The sequence below is a fragment of the Tupaia chinensis genome, unplaced genomic scaffold (genome assembly GCF_000334495.1).
Source record: "Tupaia chinensis unplaced genomic scaffold, TupChi_1.0 Scaffold138136_1, whole genome shotgun sequence".
Taxonomy (NCBI): domain Eukaryota; kingdom Metazoa; phylum Chordata; class Mammalia; order Scandentia; family Tupaiidae; genus Tupaia; species Tupaia belangeri.
This window is the reverse complement of record NW_006198035.1, coordinates 468816-478826: the sequence shown is the minus strand read 5'-3', so window position 1 is coordinate 478826 and position 10011 is coordinate 468816. Positions and strand designations below refer to the sequence as shown.

The 10011-nt window shown below is 47.9% G+C and overlaps 1 protein-coding gene and 1 long non-coding RNA gene across 2 annotated transcripts in view; both read left to right on the top strand.

Annotated features, from left to right (window-relative positions):
* Positions 1-28: 28 nt before the first annotated feature.
* Positions 29-1694, top strand: LOC114004486 (uncharacterized). Its single transcript, XR_003546625.1, has 3 exons — positions 29-69; positions 348-453; positions 1608-1694. It is a non-coding gene; the product is annotated as an uncharacterized LOC114004486 (long non-coding RNA).
* A 307-nt stretch (positions 1695-2001) lies between these two features.
* SDR42E2 (short chain dehydrogenase/reductase family 42E, member 2) overlaps positions 2002-10011 on the top strand; it is a 25877-nt gene continuing 17867 nt past the window's right edge. The window contains exons 1-2 of the mRNA XM_027765401.1: positions 2002-3074; positions 3513-3597. Of these exons, the coding sequence (XP_027621202.1) occupies positions 2019-3074; positions 3513-3597 (1141 nt within the window). The 5' untranslated portion in view covers positions 2002-2018. The remainder of the gene's footprint in view (positions 3075-3512; positions 3598-10011) is intronic.

Below are 10011 nucleotides of genomic sequence, written 5' to 3'. Positions count from 1 at the left end.
GGCCCTGCGGCCTCTGGCTGGAGCGGAGCCCTGGGCTGGGAGTGCGCAGCGCCGCGGGAGCCAGGGCAGGTGAGCGCAGCAGAGCGCGCGGGGGACGCGGTGCCGGCTGAAGGGGGTGGCAAGGGCGAGTCCGGGCAGGAGCCCGCCCTCCGGGCTGCCGCGACCCGGCTGCTCTCGGCGCAGGGGACGCTCTCTTTCCCGCTCGCTGGAGGCAGAGGCTGACGCGCCCGGGGTCCGTCCCAGGTGCTCCCCGCCTTTTCACCAAACCCACTTAGGGGCGCCACCGATTTAGGCCGAGCCATTCACTGTGACTCCGTCACAGCTGCCTTGTGTTTTCCGGGCCTCAGCTTCCACCTGTGGATGATGGGGACGGCAGCTTCTACTTCACTGGACCGCCAGGGGAAATAAATGCAGAGCCGGGGACAGCCTGGAGCTTGGCCATAGCACTCCCAGGTAGCGAACAGGGCTGAGGCGGAGGGAGGGTCTCATTCCTTCCAAAGCTACCTGCTGACTGCCTCCTCTTGCCAGCCAGCCCCTGTGCTGGGTGCTGGAGAGGCCCTGTGAGCCCAGCCCCCAAGAGGCACCTAGTGGTTTGCAAAGTGCTTTGGCATCTGCTCTCCCGTGACCACCCTGCCAGGTGCACAGAGCAGTCAGCCTTATTTGGGTCCATTTCACAACCGTGGATACTGAGGTGCCATGAGGCTTTAAAGATCTTGCCCAGATGGTTACTCAAGGGCAGGTTCCAGCCTTGGTCACAGAAATCATTCCTCAGAGTAGAAAGGCAGCTCTGGTCCCATAAACCCTTCCCCTCAAAAGACATAGTCTCTGTAGTTGTCAGCATCTCTGTCCTGTGACCTCCACCAGCAACAACCTTGGTGCCCATCAGTCAGTCAGTCACTCAACAAACACTCGTTCTTGGGGACTCCCATGTAGTCGACCGCGGTTCGAGTCCCGGACCCGGTGGCTTAAACTCACATAGGGTGCATGTGCGTGCGTGCCCAAGATCCTGAGAGGAGAATGGAGGAGAAGGAATTGCGGCGTGACCATCCCCTCTGGGGCATGGTTTCTCACTTTCCGTCTCTCTGTCTCTCTCTGTCTATCCCTGTCTTTCTGCGGAGCACACACGCCCTATAGCAAAAAAAACACTTGTTCCTTCATGCAGCTAACGTACGCCATACGCCATGCACACTCAGGACAGACCTGTCTGTATCTGTAGAGACCTTGCACACAGAGGCCCTGGTACAGGTTGCTGCCGGTACAGCGATGCTGATGACCTGGCTTTGGTCCCACCTCATCCTCCACTGGCACTGGAGGTAGGGGATGGAATGGCAATGATGGTGACAGTGACCAATAGCCTGGTTCAAGTTAAGTCTACAGTGAGGAAGACAGGGTCCTCAGTGCCGACCTGGAGGCTGTAGGGGGCTTGGGCAGACCCTGGGGTACCAGCACCTTCTCTTTTGGGGTATTGGGGAGGACTGGAAGCAGCGGGTGTCAGGGCAGGGCAGACACAGAGCTTGGAATTGTGTGCAGGTTTCCAGAGCACAGAGCCCCTTTGGAATCCACAGGGATCCCTCTTGTCCTCTCCTCCCTTCTTTTTCCTCCTTCAGGAAGACCTCCCATCTCTCCAGTCAGAAAACAATCACCTCCCAGTCTGGCAGGGTTCCCCTGGGTATGATTTGATCTCACGTCCTCTGCTGCTAGGTGAGAACTGGGATTTTAAGGAACTGTGAGGAAGCTGGGAAGGCCTAGCATAGGCCTGTCATGCAGTGTGACCTTGGGCCTCGGGTCTTCAGCTCCGAAGTCCGAGGCTTGGCCGCCTGCTCTCTGACTCCGCAGGAACCAGCAGCCATCCTGGAAGTATTGGGTTCAGAGAGGGTCGAGTTCACTGGAAACTCAGAGGGTTCCTGATTTCCACCTGGAGCTCCCTCAGTGCTCGGGGTCTGATAATCGTTGTGACTGGAACACCTCTGGGTACTCTTTCTTTCCTTTCCCCACAGGTGGACGCAGCTCAGCAGAGGATGAAGCCCAATTCTGCAGGTGCCTCCCCGGAGGCCTGCAAAGCCTCAGGCCAGGCTGAGAAGAGCTGCCCTGTCTGCCAGGCCTGGGGAGGGGTCTCAGGTCCAGGGTCTGGTTTAGGGTCAGGGTCAGGGTTGGGACCAGGGCCTGGAGCCATTTCAGGGCCCAGGTTGGGACTTGGTACCGTTCCTGGGCCTAATGCTGTTCCAGGACCTGAGTCAGGGTCTGGTGCAGTTCTGGGACCTGGTGCCATTCCAAGGCCTGCACCAGGGCCCAGTGCTATTCTAGGACCTGGACCAGGACCTGGTGCTATTCCAGGGCCTGGGCCGGGGCCTGGTACTGTTCCAGGATCTGGTGCTGTTCCAGGGGTGAGGCCAGGGTCTGGTACTGTTTCTAAACCTGATGCTGTTCTAGAACGTGGACCAGGACCTGGTGCTATTGCAGGGTCTGGGCCAGAGCCTGGTACCGTTTCTGGACCAGATGTTCTGGGACCTAGTGCTATTTCTAAACCTGATGCTGTTCCAGGACGTGGGCCAGGACCTGGCACCATTTCTGGCCCAGATGTTGTTCTGGGACCTGGTGCCATTTCAGCACCTAGACAAGGGACTGGTACTATTATTTCTGGATCTGATTCTGTTCTGGGGCCCAGGTCCCTTCCAGGGCCTGGACCGGGACCTGGTGTTGTCCCAGCACCTAGGCCAGGGCCTGGTGCTATTTCTGGACCAGATGCTGTTCCAGGGCCCAATGCTGTTCCAGGGCCTGGACAAGGAGCTGCACCATTACCTGGGCTGGGGCCAGGACCTGGGCCAGAACAGGGATCTGGAACTGGGCCCAAACCCAGTGAGGCAGTGGCAACCCCAGCGCCAGCACCAGCACCACAGCAGAAGATTCAAGCCAAACCTACACAGGCACCTCAGCAGAAGGTTCTGGTGACTGGAGGAGGAGGCTACCTGGGCTTTAGCTTGGGTTCCAGTCTGGCCAAGGCTGGCACTTCTGTCACTCTTCTTGACCGCCGCAGACCCCAATGGGAACTGTCGCCTGGGACCGAGTTCATCCAGGTATGAGTACGAGAGTCACAGGGGGCTGGTGGTCGGGCCAGGGTCCGATGTGAATGCAGTGGGTGGAGTTTAGAGTGTAGGCTGTGGAGCTCCAGCTCTCGCCCCCCACCCCACCTCCCGTGTGGGTAGCTGGGGTCCCGGGGCACCTTATCTCTGAGCTGTGGTGTCCTCACCACAGAAAAGGGACAGTAATAACATAGACTTCCCCAGGGTCTCCTGTGGACTTGATGGAAACACCTAGCACCCCCTGGGATCTAGAGCTTGATGAGTGGTGATGCCCAGCGGGGTCAGAAAGTCCCACCAGCCTTTTCTCACCCTGCAGACGTTTGGCCTGGATGGCCAGGGCTGGGTCAGGGCCTAGGACCTGGCAAGGTGCAGAGTCAGTTCTTTTGTTTGCCTCAGACTAGAACCTTCCGTTCCATCTCTTCTCTGCTGCAGGCTGATGTCCGAGATGAAGAAGCCCTGTACCGTGCCTTTGAAGGGGTGGACTGTGTCTTCCACGTGGCCTCCTATGGAATGTCAGGTGCTGAGAAGGTGTGAGCCCCTCACATACAACACCTGGAGTTAGACAGAACGGGTTCAAGTCCCGGCTCTGCCCACCACCCGTTCATGCCCGTTATTCCTTATTCCAGGAAGGATTTGGGCTACTCCCAGCCCACATTCTGCATCTGTGAGACAGACACCAATCTGCCACTTTCTAGCTGTTTGACCTAGACAAGTCGGCTTAACCTCTCTGAGTCTCTTCCCTCATCTGGAAGTGAGGTTGTTACTACTTATGTCACAGTCTCTTCGCAGAGTAGTGTCATAGTGGATATCAAAACATACATAAACCTTTGACACAGAAATTACACTTATTTATGTATTTGCAACATTGATTTTAATAGCACAACAGAAATAATCTAAATGCTTATCAATTGGAGACTAGTTAAACAAATTGTGTTGTGGCCCTAGCAGATGGCATAGTGGTTAAGGTGCTAGCCTCCCACATGGCTAACCATGGTTCAAGTCCCAGACCCATCAGCTTGGAACTCATGCTGAATATGAGTGCATGTGTACCCAAAATCCTGAGAGGAGAGTGGAGGAGAAGGGATAGCAGTGTGGCCATCCCCCCAGGAGATGATTTCTTTCTGGCAAGCACATGTACCCTATAACAAAATTCTCACTTGAAACAAAACAAAACAAACTGTGTTGTAGCCACACAGCAAAATTCCATGTAGCCTTTCCAAATAATGAAGTGAGTCAGTATGTGCAGATATCAGGACAATGTCCAAGGTGCAAAACAGTGTTTGGTATCTGCCTCTTTGTTTTTGTTTGTTTTTTCAAAAAAAGAAAGGGACCAGGAGATGGCATCGCTGGACTCCCACATGGCTGACCATGGTTTGAGTGGCTTCAAAATCATGTGGGGCACGTGTGTGTGTGCCCCCATGTTCCAGGGAGGAGAATGTAGGAGAAGGGATTGTGGCATGGCCATCCATACCCCCTAGGAGGTGATTTCTCACTTTCCCTCTCACTGTCTCTGTCTCTCTCTCTCTGGAGAGTACACATGCCCTCAGACAAAAGTCTCTAAAAAGAAAAAAAAATCCACCTAAGGTGGACATTTGTTTATATACCCACAGATGAGTACGTGCTGATATTGATAAGCATAGGGGAGTTTGTCCCATAGCCCAGTGGTTCAGAGAGTCAGAGCCCATAGAACTGGCCACAGTTTGAATCCCAGCCCCAGGGGCTTGGAAAATACACTGAGTGTGTGTGTGGATATACGTATCCAAAATCCTGACAGGATGGAGAAATAGAGGAGAAGGGATTGCAGCTTGACCAGGGCCACAAGGGAATGCTTTCTCCTCCTCTTTCTCTCTCTGCTTCTATGAGGTCATTCTTTTCTATCTCCACTTATGAATGACAAATGTGGTATTTCTCTTTCTGTGCTTCATTTATTTTGCCTTACATAATGTCCTTCAGGGTCATCCATGTTACTTCAAATGACAGGATTTCATTGTTTTTAATGGCTAAATATTATTCCACTCTGTGTGTGTACACATATACATATCACATTTTCTTTATTCATTTGTTTGTTGATGGAAACTTACATTGATTCCATATCTTGGTTATTGTGACTAGTGCTGTAATAAACAGGAGAACGCTGGGCCCGGCAGGTGGCACGGTGGTTAAAGGCATTGGATTCCCACATGGTTGACTGTAGTTCGAGTCCCAGGTCTGGCAGCTTGCTTTCTTGCTTTCCCTTTCTCTCTCTGTTTCTCTTTGGTCCAATTAAAAATAATAATAATAACAGATGGAATTAAATAAATAATTCTTTTTTAAAAATGGGAGTGCTGGGACCAGCAGATGGCACAATGGCTAATGTCGCTGGATTCCCATGTAGTTGACTGCAGTTTGAGTCCTGGGCCTGGTGGCTTAAACTCACATCAGGTGTGTGTGCATGCGTGCCCAAGATCCCAAGAGGAGAATCGGCATAACCATCCCCCCCGGAGGGAGTAATATCTTGCTTTCTGTCTCTCTGTCTTTCTATGTCTTTCTGTACCCTGTAGAACATGTACCCTATAATAAAAAGCGTCTCAGAATAAAAATGGGAGTGCTGACATTTTATGACACACTCATTTCATTTCCTTTGATATATTGGAAAGAAAAGTCATGCTGCATTCTTGTATAGAAAAACACGTGACATTTCTTACGACCCAATATTATTGCCTACTGGTGGGACTGCTGAATTATGTAACAGTTCTGTTTAGTTTTCGAGGAGCCTCCATACAGTTTTCTGTACTGACTCTTCTAATTTACATTCCCACCAGCACTGTAAAAGAGTCTCTTTACCCACATCCTTTCTGGCATTTATTATTATCTTTTTGATCATATTAATATCTTTTTGATAATATTATTATCTTTTTGATACTCTAACCGGGGTGAAATGATGTCTCATTGTGATTTTGATTTGCATTCTCTAATGATTTGTGATGCTGAACATTTTTTCATATATTTGTTGGCCATTTGTAGGTCATCTTTTGAGAACTACTTATTCAGGTCATTTGCTTTTGCTCTTATTTATGTGTTTTCTGTCTTTTTGTTTGGAGGGGAGAGGTTTTTGTTATAGGGTGCATGTACTCGCCAAACAGACAGAGACAGAGAGACAGAAAGTGAGAAATCACCCCCCCCAGGGGGAACGGCCACACCACAATCCCTTCTCCTCCATTCTCCTCTCGGGATCTTGGGCATGCACGCACACGCACCTGGCGTGAGTTTAAGCCACCGGGTCCGGGACTCGAACCACAGTTGGCTACATGGGAGTTCAGTGACATAGCCATTACACTAACTGCTGGTCCCCTCTTATTTATGTTTTTTAAGAGAAATTTGTGCTATAGGGCACATGCACTTGCTGGGGAGGCAGAGAGAGACAGGGAGACAAAAAAATGAGAAATCATCCCCCAGGGGTTGGCCATGCCACAATCCCTTCTCCTCCGTTCTCTTCTCTGGATATTGGGCATACTTGCATACATGCCAAGCATGAGTTTTAAGCTGCCAGGTCTGAGACTCAAACTAGAGTTGACTGTGGTAGTCCAGCAACGTAACCATTGGGCCATCTGCTGGTCCCATTTGCCCATTTTTAAGTCAGTTTATTTAGATTTATTTTGCTGCTAAGTTATTTGAGTTCCTTATATATTCTGATTATGAATCCCTTGTTGGATGTATAGTTTACAAATATTTTTTCTCATTCTGTTGGTTATCTTTTCACTCTGTTAATTATTCTCTTTGCCATACAGAAGCTTTTTTAGTTTGATATAGTCTAATTTTTCTATCTTTTGGTGTCTGTGAATTTTGAGATTATGTTAAAAAGATTATATATAGACCTGTGTCATGAAGTTTTCCCCTATATTTTCTTTTAGTGTTTTCATAGTTTCATGTTTTATTTAAGTCTTTAATCCATTTTGAGTTAATTTTTATATATTGTGAGATAGGGTTCTAGTTTCATTCTACTGCATATCAATATCCAGTTTTCCCAGCACCATTTATTGAAGAGACTTTCTTCCCCCCCAAATATTTTGACTTTTGTCAAAAATTATCCAACTAAATACACATGGATTTATTTCTGAGTTCTCCATTCTATTCCATTAGCCTATCCACCTGATTTTCTTTGCCAGTACCATGTCATTTTGGTTACTGTAGCTCTGTAGTATATTTTGAAACCCAGTAATGTGATGATTCTAGCTTCATTGTTTTGGCTCAGGATTGCTTTGGCTATTTGGAGTCTTTGTGATGTCATACAAATTTACATTTTTTTCCACTTTTGTGAAGAATGCCATTGGTATCTTAATAGGTATTACATTGAATCTCTAGATTGCTTTCAGTAGTATGAGCATTTTAACAATATTGATTCTTTCAATCCATGAACATGGGATTTTTTTTTCTTTTTCTTTTCTTTGTATCTTCTTTGATTTCTGCCTAAAGTGTTTTACTTTTTGAGAGATTTTTGCTATAGGGCGCATGCACTCACCAGAGAGACAGAGAGACAAAAAGTGAGAAAACACCTTCCAGGGAGGATGGCCATGCTGCAATCCCTTTTACTCTATTCTGCTCTTAAAATTTTAGGTATGCATGCACATGCACCCGGCATGAGTTTTAAGCCACTGGGTCTGGGCCTCCAACTGCAGTCAACTAAGCAAAAGTTCAGCAATATAACCATTATATCATCTACTGGTCCCTCTGCCATCAGTGCTTTACATTTGTTTATTATAGAGCTCTTTCACGCCCTTGGTTAAATTTGTTCCTAGATATTTTATTTTCTTTGTAGCTATTATAAGTGGAATTTTTTTAAAATTTCTTTTTCAGCTATTTGATTATTGGTGTATAAAAACACTATTGATTTTTGTATTTTAATTTGTATCCTGCAACTTTACTGAATTTATCATTTCTAAAAAAAATTGTGTTGGAGTCTTTAGGGTTTCTTTCTTTCTTTTTTTTTTTTCCTGGAGAGAGATTTTTGCTATAGATATGTGTGCTTGCCAGAGAAACAGAGAGAGAGAAAGCAAGAAATCTCCCTCTGTGGGGCGCCAGAGAAACAGAGAGACAGAAAGCAAGAAATCACCCTCTGTGTGTGTGTGTGGGTGGAGGGGGGTCCACACTGCAGTCCCTTTTCCTCCATTCTCTTGTCAGGATCTTGGGTGCATGCACACACACACACACACACACACACACACACACACACACATACATACATGGCATGAATTTCAAGCCACTGGATCTGGGACTTGAACCACAGTTGACATAGAAGTCCAGCAATGTAATCGTTATACCATCTGTTATTTCCTAGGATCTTCTTTTCTTTTTTCTTTTTTTCCAAGAGATTTTTTACCTAGGATCTTCTTTTCTTTTTTCTTTTTTTCAAGAGATTTTTTATATAGGACACGTGCATTCACTGGAGAGACAGAGACAAAAAGTGAGAAATCATCCAGAGGGGTAACTATTGCCACAATCCCTTATTTTCCCATCTCCTTTGGGCATGCACACACACACACACACACACACACACACACACACACACACACTCGACGTGAATTTTAAGCCACCAGGTCCAGGACTCATACTGTGGCCAACTGCATGGGAGTCCAGCGACGTAACCGTTATGCTATCTGCTGCTTCCTAGGGTTTTCTATATTAAGATCACGTCCTCTACAAACAAGGACAATTTGACTTCGTCCCTGAGGACATTTAATGTAGACAAGGCTAATGTTTTGTAGGTTAGGTTTGTTAAATGCATTTCAACTTGTAATAGTTTCAACCTAATGAGGAATTCATCAAGATGTAACTCCTTCAAAAGTCAAGATCATCTGTATGCTTTTTACTGTTTGTATCATTTCTAACCTTGAGCTATACTACCTGCTTAAACAAACAACCACACCAAGAATATAGTTTAAAATAAATGTAGGCCCCATCTCCCAGTGTTTAAATGAGATTAAATGAGATCAAGGATCATAAAGCTCTCACGTTGTCCCTGGTACATAAGAAGCTCTCGCTGCAGACCAGTTGTTTTTGTTTTTCACACCCAGCCCCTCGCCAGGGCATGTTTGGTATTATTATGTCCATCTTCCAGAAAAGAAAACTGAGGCTGAAAGCAGGAAAATAATCTAACTTGTTTTGAGTCCCTCTTCTGGGCCAAGTACTGCACCAGGTCTTCCCATGAGACTTATTCACTCCAGCCAATCTCCCAAAGGGTCAGCCTCACTTTACAGATGAGGGAATTGAAGGCCAGATGGTCATCCAGGGAGGTGGTGGCACAGCTGGACACCCTACTGCCTGTGGATCTCGGGATCCCTGCCCTGAGCTGGACATTGTGCCACCCCCATCTTGCGTGACCCCAGGCCCAGCCTTCTAGCTCAGTGAAGGCCTGAGACAGCACCGTGACTTTCTCACTTCCTTTCTTTTAGCTGCAAAAAGAGCAGATTGAGTCTATAAATGTCGGAGGCACCAAACTAGTGATTGATGGTAGGCGCTCGGAGCTAAGTGTGACCTGCTGTGTGTTTCCGCCTTCTCTCCTCTATCCTGCCACAGGCCCAGCTCCTGGGGGCAGGGTTTGGGGATGGAGGTGGGACCCTCCAGCCCTCCCTTGCCTACTCCAGTAGAGGGCCTGTGGGCAGCACATCCTTCTTGTCCTGTGGACCCACCCAGGGCTGGTGTGCACTGTGTCAGCATGGCCTCTGAGTCTGGGGACACAGGGAGCCTAGCTGGCACTCAGGGCTTAGGGTTGGGAGTAGGAAAAGTTGCTGAAGCACCAAAAGTGAAGACCCATTTCTGGGCTTTCTGGATATGTCTGGCCTTGTCCTGTATCCCGTTTTCCTCTCTGATTACAGAGTGGGGTTTTTTTTGTTTTTGTTTTTGTTTTCTTTTTCCCTGTGCCCTCATTGAGTTAGACTTTCTTTCGATCTGGCCC